The 17,221-nt window shown below is 58.6% G+C and overlaps 1 protein-coding gene across 10 annotated transcripts in view; it reads right to left on the reverse strand.

Moving 5' to 3' along the window:
- Window positions 1-1,591: 1,591 nt before the first annotated feature.
- The window catches only part of CAPN15 (calpain 15), a 61,523-nt gene continuing 45,893 nt past the window's right edge, over window positions 1,592-17,221 (reverse strand). For 9 of the 10 annotated variants that reach the window (XM_069809602.1, XM_069809598.1, XM_069809606.1 and 6 more), the window contains 11 exons: window positions 15,521-17,018; window positions 12,186-12,394; window positions 11,754-11,937; window positions 7,623-7,846; window positions 6,468-6,593; window positions 5,583-5,735; window positions 5,187-5,348; window positions 4,639-4,868; window positions 4,268-4,428; window positions 3,767-3,945; window positions 1,592-3,577 (listed from right to left, as the gene is read on the reverse strand). In XM_069809602.1, coding sequence (XP_069665703.1) covers window positions 3,400-3,577; window positions 3,767-3,945; window positions 4,268-4,428; window positions 4,639-4,868; window positions 5,187-5,348; window positions 5,583-5,735; window positions 6,468-6,593; window positions 7,623-7,846; window positions 11,754-11,937; window positions 12,186-12,394; window positions 15,521-17,018 — 3,304 coding nt within the window. In that variant the 3' untranslated portion in view covers window positions 1,592-3,399. Of the gene's footprint in view, window positions 3,578-3,759; window positions 3,946-4,267; window positions 4,429-4,638; window positions 4,869-5,186; window positions 5,349-5,582; window positions 5,736-6,467; window positions 6,594-7,622; window positions 7,847-11,753; window positions 11,938-12,185; window positions 12,395-15,520; window positions 17,019-17,221 lie in introns of all 10 variants that reach the window. The other variant, XM_069809604.1, reaches the window with a different exon arrangement.

A 17,221-nucleotide genomic window follows, 5' to 3' on the forward strand; every position in this document is an offset into this window, starting at 1 on the left:
ATTTCATCTCCGTTCCTTCTGTGGCCACACCACTGCTCTCAGCCCAGTCGGTGATGCTGGGGGTGTCCTGAGGGCTCCCTGCAGCGTCCCAGTGGCTCAGGGCCACGGGCAGCATCGCTGCCATCCAGGCGCCTGCTCCTGGGAGATGCTGTCCCCTCCACGCACCAGCCCACCCGGTGCCCAAGTGTCTGCAGCTGCACTGGGTGCTGCCTTGCCAAGCGCCCGGCTTGGCAGGATTTGCCCTCGGCACGTTGGCTGGGCTCGCCGAGCCGTGGCCCTGGAGAGCCGTGGCCCGTGGGGAAGGCAGGATGCGGTTGCCCGCCTGGGCTGGCCACGCAGCCACCATCATGACGAGGGCCACCACCAGGCCACTGGGCTGAGAAGTCCAAGTGCGTCCTTGGCATTGAGCAGCACAGAGCCGGGTTGGGGGGCGGAACCCCGTTCACGCGTGGGGGCACCCCCGTGGTGGCAACGGGCAGCGGTTTTAGCCCCACAACTCACCCCGCATCCCCGGGAGGGACCGGGCAGGGCCCACGCAGGCAGCCTGCCCGCAGAGGCGAGGGCAAGGGGCTGCGCGGCCGTGAGGGTTAAACCCTGCCTCTGCCGACATGTTTCTTCTCCCTGAACAGACTGAGGGGAGAGGAGGGGAGGGCGGCAGTGCCCTCCCCGCCAAAATTAACTCTCCATCTGTTTCTCCCCGGCTGAGGCTGATGGCTTGTGACAGGGCCTCCTGAATGCAAAGATGTTTCGCCCGGAAAAATCTATTACAAGTTGCTGTAAGAAAGACCGAAATCCTCTCCTTCTGTCTCTCCCTACTGGTCTCAAGGTGCCCACCCCGGGCGAGAGCGGGCTGGCACGCAGCCGGCCGCCTCCGCTCAGCCGGAAAGCTCTCCCCAGCGCCAGCCTGCCTCGCCCCCGGCCCAAACGGGGAGGCGGGAGGGAGGATGGGTGCTGCCCCGGGTGGTGGTGAGGATGGAGAAGCTGCTCCTTCGTCCCCAACCCGAGCACGGTGTCGGCGATGCACCGAGCACGGCCCAGGAGCCGTCACACCTCTCGGCCATCCCGGAGCCCGTCGTGATGCGGATGGGGAAACTGAGGCAGGAGGTGCCCTGTCCACCGGCTGATGCTCGACCCTGGCCAGGACCTGGAGTCTCACGCCGGCCCCGGTACCCAGCCGAGTTCCGGAGCCGCAGCCCCGGCCGGGCGGCAGCAGCGGGCAGGCAGCGGCTGCCCTCTCCCGGCCGCAACGCAGCCCTGCTCGGCCCTGGGAGAGGGCAGCCGCCGCTCGGTTTACAGGAGTTTCTGGATTTTGCTTTATTTTCGCCCCTTTCTGCACCGCTGCGCGGCCCTTCCCGCCCCCCCGCGCCCCGAAGCGCAGCTAAAGAAACCTGAAACTCAAATTCAGCCTTTTTTTTGTGCTCAGCTCTACTTTCAGGGCACCAAGGGATGCCCACCACTCCGTAGAAATGGCTTCAACTCTTCGCTTGCACCCCAAAATCTTCCAGCCGAGTGCCGGCCTGCACCCCTTCCCCACTGTCCTGTCCCCCCGTCCCCCCCGGTGCCACAGCCCAGCACAGCAAAACCAGGCAGCTTCAGTAAAAAACAAAACTTTATTTGGTCCATCAGAACCTGAGTTTGAAAACCACCCATGGATAATTCGTATCATACAGGGATTACGGATCTGATTTACAATTGATAAAATATCCTATGTTTCTTAAGAGCTGGACAGTATTTACAGGGTTAAAAATATTCACAGCTCAGAAAGACAGAGAGAGGAAAAAAAAAAGTGAAGGACAAATCATCCCGAGGAGGAGGAAGGAGCAGGGAAGAGAAAACAGATCAACAAACAAAAATACGGACAGAGCTTGGCTCAGCAGCCCCGGCCAAGGGGGCCAGGAAGGTGTAAGGGCAGCCCACCCCCCCGCCCACCCCGTGGGGACACAGAGGGACACGCTGGGCAAACCCCACACCCCGCAACTCCCCCTGCCCAGCCCGGCGCAGGGTTTGGGGCGCAGGCTGCCCTCCAGCATGGTCCCTGCCAGAACGGGGCCCAGCATCTCCCACCCACCCCACTCCCCGAGCTGCACGTCTACACAGCTTGGGAAGGAGAGGGTAACACCGGGGGACCCCCAAAACACACACACACACACACACACACACACGTACACACACACACACACACATGCACGCCCGCACCAAGCCTGAGAGCCACGACGTCCTGAAACCGTGGGGGTCAGTCCCCGCCACGGAGCACCCGCTGGGGCCAGCGGCACCCTGAGGCTCTTGCAAGCCTTCGCCTTGTGCTCACTACCTTCCACAGGACTTGGCCTCTGAAGGATGGGGGGTCTCTGCTTCCCCCCACAAAATCAGGCCCCCCACCCCCAGCACATGGCAACATGGTAAAGCCGAACCCCGGGTCCGTACCTGCTGCCCTTCACCCCTCACCTCCACAGGGCACGGGGAGGGGGGAGGCCCCCACAGGGCAGTGCCGGGGGGGGCTGAGCCCAGCTCGGGACGCATGGCTTCTCTCCAGGCACTGCTTTCAGCGGCCGCCTTTGCATAGTAACACTTGTGTGATGAGTTGAGGGGGGGTCTCTGAGCATCACCCCGTGGCCCCGCTCCCCACCCCGGAGCAGCGGTAGAGGAGGGCACCTCTGCATTTCACCCCGAGGCGCGGTGAAAACCCCACAGTGGCAGCTTTCCAAAACAACCCAGCACCCCCTCCTCCCCAGACCCGGCACCTGGGACAGGCGAGGTGGATGGGGGTCTAGGCACCGCAGCAGATCCTTGCCACGAGCAGCGAGCACAGGCGGCACCACGGCAGTGACCCTGGCACCCCCCGACCCAGCTACGGTACCTCGGTGCCATGTTGGTCCTGGCAGCAGACAATGAGGGGAACAAGACAGTGGGAAGAGCCAGGGACAGACGGAGGGTCACACAGACGGACAGACGTCAGAGGTATATTCTTTTTTTTTGCAGCGCCAGGGCCCTGGCGCTGCGGGAGGGGGCAGAGTCCTGAGCGTGGTGCCTGGGAAGGGCCTTGACAGCAACCTCCAGCCCCCCCCCATCTCCAGCAGCCCCCCGCTGCATGCCCTGGGCAGGCCGAGGGCACCGGGCCCCAGCGCAGGTATGGGGCAGGTGGGATCCTGAGATGGCCCCGTGGCCCCAGCCGCTCCTCATAAAGTGCGTGGGGGGCCAGCGGTGCCAGGGCGGGGGGCAGCGGGCAGAGCTGTTCCTGGCCCTGAGAGTTCGCCCCAGCCCTGCATCGCAGGGCAAAGTGCTGGGTGTGATGCTCCGGCTCTGTCCCACGGCTCAGCGCTGACAGCTCAGGGGGCCACCCCAGGCCAGAGACTCGGTGAAAATAAGGGGGGAGCGGAGCAGGGAGGGGGAGGCGCTTCGTCATAGGGGCCGGGGGCCGTGGAGCCCGGCGACCTCGGGTGTCAGCAGCGGGTTGTGGGTGCCCTTCGTCGACATCCAGTCATTGAGGAAGGCCTGGGTGGCTTTGCGGTGCGCCAGGCGGTGGGTGATAGAGAAGCCGGCGTTACCCTCCAGCTGGGAGAGGATCACCAACACCTGCCTGCGAAGAGAGGAATGGACTCAGGGCCAGGCAGCTGCCTCTGCCCTGGCAATCCCATCCCCTGCCTGTCACCCCAGTGCCCGCACCTCCCTGCCAACCCCAGGCTCTGCCTTGCTCCAAGCCTCCTGCCAGCACCTGCCTGCCCTCGCTGTGCAGCCCCCTGCCGACCCACCCCTGCCTACCCCGGACCTGTGCAGGGGGGGAACGCTGTCCTGCGTTTTGAGGCTGCCACGTGTGGAGACGACGTTGAAGCTGTCGGTGCAGTCGCACTGGACGTGCAGGTAGGACTTGGGGTGCCGGTTCTCCACCACCACAATGAGCCCTGCCCAGCCGTGTGTCAAGTAGTAGCAGGTCATCCCCTCGCGGCCCTGGGGCAAACAGCAGGGTCAGGGGTGTGAAGCCTCCGGGCACCCGTCTCCAAATCCCAGCCACTGGACCAGCATCTTCCACCTCCAGCCAAGGGCTGCCCATCTGCTGGGGTACCCCATGCTGCCCCAAGGAGCAAAGGGGGTGGGCATCCATGGAGTAGGAGTGGACTAGGTGGCAGCCAGCTCTGGCACAGCCTTGCCCGACTCCTGCCAGACTGAGGACACAGCAGAGGCAGGGTCCAGGCTCCTGCTGGCAGCATCACCCCTCTCCCCAGCGCAGCCACGGGGAGGCCAGCCCCTGCCTTGTGCCATCCACACCCACCTCATGGCGCTCGCCCTTGTTCTCGGTCAGCAGGATGATGGCATCCGCCAGCGTGGTGGGCTGCGCCTCCACCTGCTCCACCATCACCAGGCGGGAGCTGTAGATGGCCAGGATATAGCTGGAATAATCAGTGACTGGCCGGCTGCTGGTGGGACTGGATGCTGTGGAGACACACGGAGGAAGGGGGGGGATCAGTGAGACTGTCACCAAGCCCACAACCCTCAGGAGCAGGGTGCTGCTGGGTTACTGCACGTGCAGGTAACCTCCACCCCCAGCAAGGTCCCCACGGTGAAGATCAAGGGCTTTGCCACCTCTGCCTCCCCCAAGGTCTCTGCCAGCATCACTGTGGGGAGGGCAGCCCAGCCCCTTACCCTGGGCAGCAGCAGGGCCTGCCAGGGCGACGCTCCAGTGGTTGAAGGCACAGCACACGACAGCGTACTCGCCCGGCTCCAGCATGACGTCGCAGTTGACGAACTTCTTGACAGCTCGTTTGCTGTGAGCCATCAGTCGGCCCAGGCTCAGCTTGTTTCCACTGGTGAAGGTGGCCCGGAAAACCATGATGCACAGATCCAGCAAGTGACTGTCCACCGTGTCCGACCGCCTGTGCCGGGAGGGGGAGAAGGGTCACACGTCACCCAAGCGCTGCCCCGCAAAGCACATGGAGGCCACGGGCAGGATGGCAAATCCAGAGGAAGAGTCCTCCCATTGCCCCAGGTATCCAGCCCCAGGAACCAGCGCACATTCAGGGCTTGGGTTTCATCTAAAACACGAGCAGACCCCGAGAATTGGAGAAATGGTGTTGGGGTCCCATCCCTGAGCTCTGTGACCCCATGGCATGGCATAGGACGAGAAGGCGATGTGTTTGGGATTCCTCTTGGGTCTGGGTCACTGCCTGCAGCCTGTGCACTGCCCAGCTCACCTGCTGCCCTCCTGGAAGAGGGCAAACTCCAGGGCGGCACGCTCCAACACTGTCAGCGATGTCACCGTCACCGGCCCGTTGGCCTTGTTGGGGAACATGCCCTGCACACGCACCTCGTGCCAGTCCGAATGGAGCTTGCAGATATCCACGGAGTCAAAGTACCTGTGGGGAAGCTGGGCTCAGCCCTGGCGGCGTCCTCTGTGGGTACACTGCTCTGCCCCCACACCCCAGCATGCTGCAGCTCATGCAGCTCGGAACAGCAGGCACCGGCAGGTCACCCACACCTGCCCTGGGGATGCCCGGTCCTGCTTGCCCCATCTTGAGCCCTATGTCCCATTTTGTGTCCCCTGCCTGGCTTCCCCCCCCACAGCCTCTGCCTCCTGGGCGCTACCGTACTTAATGAAATCGCTGTACTCCATCCAGAAGACACCCTCGCTGCTGCCATGGGGCATCAGATCGTGACGCAAGGGAGCCGGCCAGTGTGGCCACTCATCGGACCAGTTGCCATTCCAGGAGAAGCGGCCCCAGGGGTTTCGGAGCCGCAGTAACCTGGGGGAAGGGGAAAAAGGGTGTCAGAGGCCCAGAAGGAAGGGGAGCACAAGGAAGGTCACCTCTGAGATGCTCTCCCAGCTCCATAGACCCAGCCAGCCCCCCGCAGAGGGCAGCATGTCACTTCTGCCTCTATCTTTCAAAGCCCTCACAACATCCTAGACCTAATTTGCCACCCCCACTGTGGCCCCAGATGCCCTCGTCCTGCAGCACCGGACATGCTTCAGCTCCCTCTGCCCTTCCTTGCCCAAAGGCCCTCCAGCCAGGCACTGCAGGGAAAGGGCTCAGCAGGGAAGAGGCTGCCAAGTGTGACATGGCTGAAAACAGGGCATACAGCACCCAGGCTGTCAGAGGCAGCACCCATTTCTATCCCCCCCCCCCCCCCCCTCCAAAGGTGAGAAGGATGCTCTCACTGCCTCATTGAGTTGAAAGAGCTCAACTCAATCCTCTGTGTCTTGTGAGACCAGGTGAACCATTCTGCACCACAGGGCATCCTGGAGCAGAGCAGCCCTGGACGTGGAGCCAGTGCCAGGCAAGCACAGCTTATACAACAGCAGCATTTATGTGACACCCTGGGATGGAGAAACAGCCCTTGCTGGCCATGAGGATAGAACACTGAAGAGTCCCTGAGGTCTTGTCTAGCATGCACTCAGTTATCTGTCCCCAGGGTTTCTGCTCAGGCTGTTGGCAGGAATGTCTCTTGTACCACACCAGCCTCCACCCTGAACTCACCTGAAGCCTTGGACATCCCGCACATCTAGGATGGAGTAGGCATGCCGTGGACGCAGACCCATACTCTCATAGGCCACATCGTCCACTTTCATGTTGCCTCCGCCACAGGACGCGCCCATGAGGAACCTGCACAGGGGACAGCAAAACCCTCGGTGTCCTGCCAGGCCTGGTATGGGGGAGAAGCTCATCCCTACCGCTCGAGGCATGGGACAGACTCACCCCCAAGGAGGCTCCTGGATATTTCCTCTCTGCAGCAACGCTGTAAACCTCCCTAGAGCAGTGCCCCAGCCCCACTGGCCAAAGCTCTGCCTGGGCAGCAGTGAGCTCCCTCCACCTGCTCGTATGCATGCTTGAGCCCAGGCTCCGTGGCGAGCTTCTCTGAGCAGTACCCTCACCTGCAGGGTTGAAAGCTCTGTCCATGCACAGTGGAGCTTTGCCCAAACCTCACCTGTTTTCTACCAGGCCCTGAGGTCCTGCCCATCTCTGATGGCTGGCAGGGCTCAGCCACACAGAAAGGCAAGCGGCACGTCTGCCTCCACTTTGCAGGCAGCTGGCCCATTCTGCAGGGGTGAGGACAGGCTATTCGGGGCGGGAAGTCTGCACCAGCCAGGCTTGGGGGACACCACATGCTGGGACCTATCAGCCTCCCATGTGGCCCTGTACCACAGGCTGGCAGGAGCAACCCTGCCTTCAGCCAGCCTAACTGCCCTCCTGCTCCTCCGGCCGGAGTGATAAGAGGTCTTTGCTTTTGCTTTGTCTCCTGTAGACTGCTTATAGTCATGCCCAGGTATGGCCAGCAAAGACGCCACGTACGGGTGGGAGACACGTGCAGGTCAAGCATTTAACAATACAAAAAAAAGCAAAGCAAGCGGGCTCAATGCCAGCCACCTCAGAACTCCTGCAAGACAGCAGTAAACGTGCACAGGGAAGTTCACCAGGATTTTAATTTCATATGAAAATTAAACAAAGGAGAAATAATTTCTTAGAGCTTAGAGGAGAAGCTCTACCAATGCTCCAGATGGGTGCCAAGGGTGGTGGACTCCACCCTAGGTAATGTACTAGCCCCTCTCCTCTGAGCCTCTACAAATGAGAGTGCCCCCCTCCGCCCCCCGAGTGTCCATGCTCCTGCCACGGCACCCTCCTGCCTCGTCTTACCCAGCTTCCTTAGAACTCAGCATTTTGGCCCAGATGAGGTCAGTGTCAATGGGCTCCTCGCGAGGGTTAGTGGAGCTGACCTGCAGCATCAGGCTCTCGCAGGGGGCACCCGTTAGTGTAGCCAGGCCTTCAATAGCACGCCCCGCCTGGAGGGCAAAGTACGAACCATGAAGCTTGGCCAGCGCCTTCTCAATGAGGGCAACCCACAACTGCTTCCTCTGGGCCTGCAGAAAGAGGAAGAAATGTGTCACAAGCCACCCTGGGCAGGAGATGGGAAAGCAAAGGCAGCACGCGCAGACAAGGCAAAGCCCCTCTCACCCACCCCTGCGATGGAGATGGAGAGGCAGGAGCAGCAAGGCCAAGCCACCAGGACCTTGCCTGCATGAGCCCAAGGGTGACCCCGTTCGCTACCTGCTCAGTGCTTTGTTTGCACAGTTTAATTCCCCTTGGGAAAACGTCCTGGAATCAATGCCCAAGAGGCCTGGATGCCGACAGAGCTGCACCCTGGGGTGCCCAGGTAGTCAGGCTGGCAGGAGTGGGTGTCCCCCTCACAAGCTAACAGTCCCTTCTGCTTCAACCTGGATTTAAAAAGGTTTGATAATGGAAGAGGATATCGAGCACATCCGGAGCAGCTGCCTTTCACTCACATGCCATTGCAAACCAAAACCAACACACCTTTGGCAGAGGAGGCTGCCTAGAGCACACATGGCCATGGGACCGATCAGATTTCACCCATGGAACAGAGGCACTGTTTCAAGGACAAGCTGCAAAAACTCCCAGGCAGACGGGCAAAGTCCTTGTATTGGCTTTGTTTGGCAAGGTTTTTGGTAGCTGGGGGTGGGGTGGGGTTACAGGGGTGGCTTCTGTAAGAAGCTGCTGGAAGCTTCCCCTGTGACCAACAGAGCCAATATCAGCTGGCTCCAAGACGGACCCACCACCAGCCAAGGCTAAGCCCATCAGCAATAGTGGTAATGCCTCTGTGATAACATTTTTAAGAAGGAAAAAAGTTGCTGGGATGGACAGAAATGGCAGCCAGAGAGAGGAGTGAGAACATGTAAGAGAAACAACCCTGCAGACACCAAGGTCAGTGAAGGAGGGGGAGGAGATGCTCCAGGCGCCAGAGCAGAGATTCCCCCGCAGCCTGTGGTGAAGACCATGGTGAGGCAGGTTGTCCCCCTGCAGCCCATGGAGGTCCACGGTGGAGCAGATCTCCACCTGCAGCCCATGGCGGACCCCACGCTGGAGCTGGTGGGTGCCCGAAGGAGGCTGTGACCCCAAGGGAAGCCCACGCTGGAGCAGGGTCCTGGCAGGACCTGTGGAGAGAGGAGCCCATGGAGCAGGTTTTCTGGCAGGACTTGTGACCCCGTGGGGGACCCACACTGGAGCAGTGTGCTCCTGAAGGGCTGCATGTCATAGAAGGGACCCATGCTGGAGCAGTTCGTGAAGAACTGCAGCCCGTGGGAAGGACCCACGTTGGAGAAGTTCGTGGAGAACTGTCTCCCATGGGAGGGACCCCACGCTGGAGCAGGGGAAGAGTGTGACGAGTCCTGCCCCTGAGGATGATGAAGCAGCAGAAATAACATGTGATGAACTGACCGTAAACCCCATTCCCCGTCCCCCTGCACTGCTGGGGGGCGGGTAGGTAGAGAATCCGGGAGTGAAGTTGTGCCCGGGAAGAAGGGAGGGGTGGAGGGAAGGTGTTTTGAGATTTGGTTTAATTTCTTATTACCCTACTCTGGTTGACTGGTAATAAATTGAGTTAATTTTCCCCAAGTTGAGTCTGTTTTGCCCATGTCAGTAATTGGTGAGTGATCTCTCCTGTCCTTATCTCGATCCACAGGCCCTTTGTTATATTTTCTCTCCCCTGTCCAGCTGAGGATGGGGGAGTGATAGAATGGCTTTGGTGAGCACCTGGCGTCCAGCCAGGGTGAACCCACCACAGTCCTCTACTCCAGCACAGGGACAGGGGCAAGATGTAATAACAAGATGCAAGTTTTGCAGGGGGGAAACTCTCCCTGGAGTCCCTTTGCTCTGGTGCCAGGCTATCACTCTTGGGATCACTAGGCTGATTACAGATTCAGAAAGAAATGCAGAAGCTGCATTAATGCACCCAGAGGTTTGCAAAGCCTCTATCGGCCACAGCAGTGCAGGCTCAGGGCGCAGCCTTTACCACTATGTCCAAGTCACTGATACAGTTCCTCAGCATGCCGCAGGGTGCAGTCACCAGCCGTGCTTTACCTCTTGTCCTGGGCATGTTGAGGCTGGGGGGTAGCAGCAAGGACGCGAAGAGGAAGGTGTATGAGGACAGAAGGTAGGGAGACATTTGCTGCCCTCTGTGTCCCCAGCAAATTGGGTTCAGTACCTGTGCTTGGAGGGCAGCAGGGGAAAAGCACTGGTACACTGTGACTGTGTGTGACTCACAGGTGGCAGCCAAGAGCTGGGAGAGAAAAGGAGGGCAGTGAAGATTTCTGTGGAGTGAAGTTTACAAGTGCTTTTCACTGGTTTTTGAGTCCCTCACTCAACAAAATCCATGTTGTTTATTTCTGCCTCAGCTGCGGCCAGGGAGCTCAGGTAAAAGCCTGATTTTCCTTTATTTTTAAAACTCTGGTTTTCCTTTTTTAGCCCTCACATCCAGCTCACCTAGCTAAACACTCGGCAGAAACACTCATCACGATTCAGATGTCCCTCGAAACAAAAGGCAAGGCAAGCCCAGCCCATGTGAAAACCTTCAATCTTAAAAAAAAAAAAAAAAAAAAAGCAGACTTGAAATTTTTAAGAGGGGAAAGATGGATGGAAAAAAAAAAGGTAAATCTTACACTGAAAATAAAGAAATGCGTCTCAATTGTCTCTGTCTGTCGAGAGGCAAAATGTAGACACAGACTCCTTCTTCCCCTCTCCAAAGTTTCTCCTTAACAGGACCAGCTTCCAGCAGCACTGGCAATCATTCTGCCCCACTCAGTGTCCCTGGGGGGATCACCCACTGTGCTGAGAAAGCAGCCAGGCAGCCCAGGCTTGGCAGCACCGTACCTGTGCCTGCACAGCACGTAGCCCCTGCCTGGACCCCTGCCCCTCTCCCCAGAGCCAGGGGTAAGCAGGGCTCAGGACCCAGCGCTGCCAACCGTGCCAGGACTGCTGCCCCACGAGGCCCATTAGCTCCGACGCAATTAGCAGTTGCCCCAGGACTTGGCCACCTCCAGGCTGCAGAGGGCACAGGCTACCACTCAAGTTGTACTGACATTAAGGTTCCCCAAATACTTATCTTCAGGCCCCATTTCCCCCGCCAGAGTCCTGTCCTGACATCTACACATGATGCAGTTTGGGGGCTGTGTGTATTTTAAAACAGAGGATTAGGATTTGCAGAACAAAGCCCAATCCAACAGTCCTGGGTCCCTGTCTCCTCCTGACAGCGGCACTTTGTTTTGTTTGGCAGATTTTGCCGCCTGAGTTTCAATAAAGACGTTCTCAGTCTCCTTCATGGACATGATCCCAGCAAGAGCCCCTGGGCCTGGCAGGCAGGGCAGGGCACAACGCGCAGTGACGTCCTGAAGCGGCTGAGGGAGCTTCGTTAACCCTAGCAGATGCCACCCGAGTGTGCTCAGAGCAACTGGGCACTGGCTCGAAACAGGCTGATTTGTCGTGCGATCCCCTCCCTCTCCACAGTCCCTCCATGGCAAAGCCAAGCTGCCAGACCTCCCCGCAGAGGAAAGAAACAGCTTTCTCTCAGCCCCTTGCAGTGCAAAACACACAGGTTAAAATATTTTCCTTTTGCTGTGTAGAATAAGGATGGCTTCCCCTGCAAATGAAGTGGCTGTGGTGCAGGGAGGAGTGAGGGAAAAGCAACTGCAAATGAAACTTCTCCATCGCAGCCTGGAAAATGCCATAAGGGGCCTAAACAGATTTAAGTTATGGCCTCAGAGAATTCACCTGTCTTAAGGGCGCAGCAAAAAGCAGGGTCCCGAGCTGCAAACGACCATTGCAGCACAGAGTAGCGGCTTCACGCGAACCACAGCAGTACCTCTTCCAACTGCCTCCATCAGTCCTCTCCTAGGAGAGCCGGGGTCGAGCCTCCCCCTGCCCCTGGAGCACTGCCCATCCCCTCCCGGCACCCCTCTCCTCTCCAGGGCCACTGACCTGCGAGAAGAGGAGGTATCCGCACTCATCACATGGCAGCATGTCATCCACCAGCACTGTGGTCCACGTGCCGTCCTTGCACAGCCGCACCTGGTAGGCACCCTCGGGACACAGCGTCCTCGTGATCATCACCCTCTCCACCAGCTCCGGCCGCTCGGCCAGCACAGCCAGGGCGCTCAGGAACCTGCCGGCAGGACGGGACGTGGGACGGTCTCAGCGGGGCACGGGCAGGCAGCAGGCAGCTGCCCAGCCGTGCAGAACAGGGGACTGCGGTCCGCAGCCGCTTGGTAAGGGGTGAGGCAGAGGATGGGGTACACTCCTGGGGGTATAAATGGGTTTGAGTAGGGCTGAGAGGTCTGATCTGGAGCTGAATGAAGTGGGGGGAAAGGAGGAAGGGGCAGGAGAGTGTCAGCCCAGCTCACTCCCCCTTACCAGCAGTTTCCCAGCAGTCCCTGCAGGATATCCGAGGGCCTGGGTGTCCGAAACACTGACCACTTCACAGATCGGTCCTTGAAGATGCTACAGTTGATTTCGTGGGGTCGCAGCCACTGTTTCACCCTCTGCTGCACGCTGTCGCCTTCCGGGAATCCCACAGACTTAGGCCCAGGGTGGAAACTGTCATCTACAAAATTGACTTTGTTCTGCGAGAGTGAAAGGCAAGGAGAGCATCAGTGTGCAGCTGTGCAGCACACAGCTGGACGGGGCTGGCCTGGAAAGCCTCCCACTGCACCCCCAGGAGTGAGAGCGGAGCCCCCAGCCCGCCTGCCAGGCCTGGGCAGCCCCTTCTGATGCCGTGCCAGGGAGCAGGTCTGGGACTGGGTGTCTGCTGGCAATGGCACAGATGCATTTTGTGCATCAGGTCCAGCGTTCAGCCCTGCCATGAGCTGGCTCACCTCTCCGGGCGCCAAGCTCTGGACTGCGACTCAAATCTGCCTTTTCTCATTTCACAGGAACCTCCCCGGGCAGGGACCGTCTCACACTTTGTACCGGTGCTAAAAGCTGGACCGTGGGGGACCTTGGCTGCCTCTCTAAGTGGCAAAGCATGTGAGCAGCAAGCCTGTGAGGAGCCACCTGGCAAGCAAATGCTCCTCAACCCAAGCCCCGTGCTAAGGGCTGAGCTACCCCCGCTCTGGAGGGGACATGCTGGGCTTGGCAGTCCTGTGCCATCCCCGAGATACAGCCGTGGAGGATGTTAGGGACACCTTTCGCAATTGGATTCAGCCCAACCACAAATAGGCAAGCAATTCCAGAGTGAGGGTATCCCGTGTCTAAGCCCACCTGCAATAGCTGCTTGCATTAAATAAAATAGGATGGACTGAAGGGCAGATAATCCCATAGGTATTAGCCATAGAGGCAGGATGGAAGCACAGAACTTCACCAAGGGGAGAAGGGCAGCTTTTTGAGACAGTTTAACACAGGGTGAAATAAGAACCAGGATTTCTTTTTGTTATTGTTAATTAAGTGAAATTAAATTCTTTCAGCAAAAGCCAGCTCTGATTTGAATTAGCTTTTATGCACACCAAACTAGTAGTTGTCCTTCCTCTTTTGTTGCAATCCTATGTGAACGCTTTCTACATGGTGCCTCAATTAGCACTTTCAGCTTCTCTTTTGTAGAAGGATGTTTTTCAGCTAATAGATGTCACTGTCCAAATACCAATGTGGGCCAAAAAGGACATGTCCCAGGGCTTGCTGGCTTTCTCAAGGGGAGCATCTGGACTGTGCAGCTGACAAGCAGCCACCTCTGCCATATCAGCCAGCAACCTCACCTTGACACATCCTGGCCTCACAAGCTCACCTCTTGGGGTGCAGCTGGGGCTCCCCAGGAACCCACCGTGCAGGGCAGTGTGGACACAGAGCAAGGCAGCAGTCTGTGAGTCAGAGCCTGTGGGCATCACAAGCTTTCTGTCCCCTGTGGAGTTGCTGCAATGCTTTTCCAAGTAGCAGAACTGGAAAAAACCTTCAGCCTCCCCAGTATCATGGCTAGGGTCTCACCAGGGCCAGGACAGCACTCAGCAGGACTGCAGGAGCCTGAACACAAGCCCACAGACCTCACCAGCACTGATGATGGATGCAATGCAAGAGCCATAGCAGTGCAATTCCCCAGCAGCGTCAGGAAAGCCTGCCTAACAAGCTAATTACCTTTATACCATGATGCCTCTCTTCACATATTTCTAAATGCTTTAGAGAAGTTGTCACTACCAATATCCCTGGAGATGGAGGGAAAGAGAGGTACAAGAGCTGCAGGGGCAGCATCAGAGCAGCAGGGAGAGGAGCAGGTAACTCGTCTCATGCCTGAGCAGCAATAAGCCTGCTCACAGATGGTGCCAGACGAGCAGCCCTGCTTATTTCTCCTGCAAGGTGATAAATCTGGGCATCGGACCTCCTTCACTCTTCCTGCTATGCCAACAACCCCCTTCATGCCGTTCTGGACCAGAGACGTGACCTTCTCCGCTGCCACCTCCCCAGGACTTACTGCTGGCTTAGCAAGCTGAACAGGCTCAGCCAAAGCTCCGACCGAGAGCTGTGCTGGCTGCGGCAAGGCAGACTCCCCTTCTTGGCAGCGGCAAGCTGCTAATTCAACTTGTCCATCTCATAATTCATCCTTCAAGCCCGATTCCACCGGAGGTAACAGATGTTCCCTGCCTACAAAAGAGGCTATTCACTTGCTTAAAAGAGGGGGATAAGCAGAATCAGGGTCTCTCTGCTATAAAGACACTCACATCTGCTAGGAGGGACACATAGCAATTAATAAAACCCACAACCCCAAAACAGGATCATTCTTAACAGCTCCCTCCCAAGCCAAACACCTCTGTGGTCCCCAGTCTGTGCAGCAGAGGCACAGGCATGGACGCACTTCTCGGCCCAAGCAGAAAAAGCCTTGTCTCTACGTCAAAATGGGACTGCAACTCCCTTTCCATCTGGTCCAGAAGAGCTGGAGGCTTCCCCCAGAAGGAGGGCAGAGAAAGAGCAGCATTCACAAGAGCATCTTACGCCACTCAGGGAAAAAAATGGGGCCACCACAGCACTGTTTGAGACTGAAACCCAACAGATCAAGCCAGATAATTCACAGTGGAAGGGTAGGGTGATAGCATGTGCTCCTGAGACCCTTACCTGGAGCCAGGGTACAGCTAAACCTCAGCTGTCCCTCCCAAAACAGGGGCAAGCCATTTGCAGCTGCAGCTGTGCATTCACAAACACCAAAACCAAGAACACCAAGGCCCAGCTCACAGTTCTTGAACACTTGCAGTTGCTCGCAGTGCCAGCAGTTCCTCTGCCCACACCCCTGCCGGTGCTCTTGAGCCTCTGTCTGCTGTGTCCCCAGATTTCCTGTACCCACACATGTCGCAGCTGCTGCCCACAGACAGTGGTGCCACCAGCAAACCTGGACACACTCTCCCAGCCTTCCCTACCCTTGGACAGGGAAAGAGCTGTGTTGACCACCTAAGAATGTCCCCTTCAACCCAGATGTTCTCTCTTGCTGATTTAAAATATCACTAGGTTTCAGAGTTAACATTCAGACTTCCTCACCCTTGGGAGTGAACTGGATGGACCACCTTCACCCTAGAGATTATCTTGCACCAATTAAAAATACTACATTTCAGTGTTAACAGCCAGCATCCAGCTGCTGCAGGTGAAGACCTTCTCTGGGACCTAAGATACAGAAGGCAGCTTGCCTGTGCCAAGCGATGCCCTAGACCCGTGGGGAGGTGTGAAGAGGGCCCCCTCCAAGTGAAACCAGGAGCAAGACTAGTTCAGCAAGCACTCACCTCCCGGCAGAAGGTCACGATGTTTTCCCACAGGGCTTTGGCCTCTCCCTCATCCGTCTGCCGCCTCTTCTCCACGTGCATGCTCTCCCGTCTCTTCAGGGGCTTGAGGCCCTTGCGCTGGGCCATGTACTGCTGCGGAGTATGGCAGGCCACGCAGTGCTTGGCCTTGAGCTCATTGAGCAAGGTGCAAGCGGGACAAGCCCACTGGCTTGGCCTCTCCTGGCTGGTGGGCAGCTGGGACGGGAAGAGGCGGGCAACCTTGCGGGCGGACGGGGCCCTGCCACCACATGAGGAGCAGCTGCCCTTGTCGCAAGCCCCACAGTCGGGGCAGCGGGGGGACGGCTCGCCCTGTGTCCCATGCTCCTGGAAGCCATGCAGCTTGGAGGAGCCGCAGGCTTTACACTTCTGGGCCAGGGTGGGGTTCTTGAGGGTGCACTTGGAACAGGACCAGGTGGTGAAGTCAGGGCTGGAGGGGCTGCACGGGGTGAATCTCACTGAGTCCCCCACCAGATTGATGGTGTCACTGCCTTTCTGGGTGCTGCAAGCCTCGCATTTGCTGGCTCCGGCGGAGTTAAGCAAGGAGCAAGAGCTGCACTTCCAGTGGGATGGACTGACCTCCATCTCCTCCTCCAGCACGCTCAGCCGCTTGTTGGACAGCAGCTCCTGGAAGCGGGCAGCCGGGGCAGCTCTGGCCTGACCCTGTGGAGAGCCCTTCTGCCCTGCTGTGCTCTGAGCCACAGGCTGGGAGGCTTCAGGCCCCGGCATCTGCAGCTGGGGGGGCACCTCCCGGCGGCTTCGGGGCACAGGGTTGTTCTGGAGCCCCGGGGAGAAGGGACTGAAGGCTGGTATCTTCTGGGCCTCTTGTTCCATAGCCACTGGGCCCTGGGTAGCCAGGGCGTCACCATCAGAGATCTCTGCAGAGACTAAAGGCTGCGGGGTAGAGGGGGCCATGTGAAATCCAGCAGGGGTGATGACTTCAGGGACGACCAGCGCCTCTGGTGGGATCTTGGGCAGGGAGAGCTTGCGTGGGCCGCCACAGGCAGAGCAGGAGTTGGCCACTGGCGTGTTGTGCAGTGTGCAGCGCTGGCAAGCCCAGCCACTCTCCAGCTCCGCTTCATCAGGGCTCTTCCCCTCTGAGTCCTCGCTGCTGCTTTCTGCCTTGGCAGCCTCCTCCTTGGACGTGCCCTTGGGCTCCACAAGCACGGCGGGCTTGGGCAAAATGCCATTGATGACGGGTAAAGGGGAGCCGCTGGGCCCTGGCTCTGGGGTGAAGCCACATACCTCGCAGGTTTCCTTGCCCAGAAAGTTCCTGAAGGTGCAGCGGGCACAAGCCCATTTCTGTTCCTCCACGCTGAGCCGCAGGATGTGGTTGAGGTCAGGCTTCTGGCGGGGGGCTTCGCATATGGAGCACTGCCGCTGGCCGACGGGGTTCAGAAAGGTGCAGCGGGTGCAGGACCATTCGCGGACAGCAGCCATGGAGCCGGGAGAGTGGGAGTGGCTGGAAGAAAACAGAAGACAGCATGAGGCCAGGCTACCCAGTACGCAGGGGCACCATGCGTTTCCTGGGCTGGCATGGTCAGGACCTTGCTTCCAGAAGAATACAACCGGCAATCCAGTCATTGCTCTCGAGGCACTTGTTCGTCTGGCACCGACAACCGATTTCTCCAAGTACAGGGCAATGCACTGGCTTCTACCCAAAAC

This window comes from Haliaeetus albicilla, chromosome 22 (assembly GCF_947461875.1).
Source record: "Haliaeetus albicilla chromosome 22, bHalAlb1.1, whole genome shotgun sequence".
NCBI lineage: Eukaryota > Metazoa > Chordata > Aves > Accipitriformes > Accipitridae > Haliaeetus > Haliaeetus albicilla.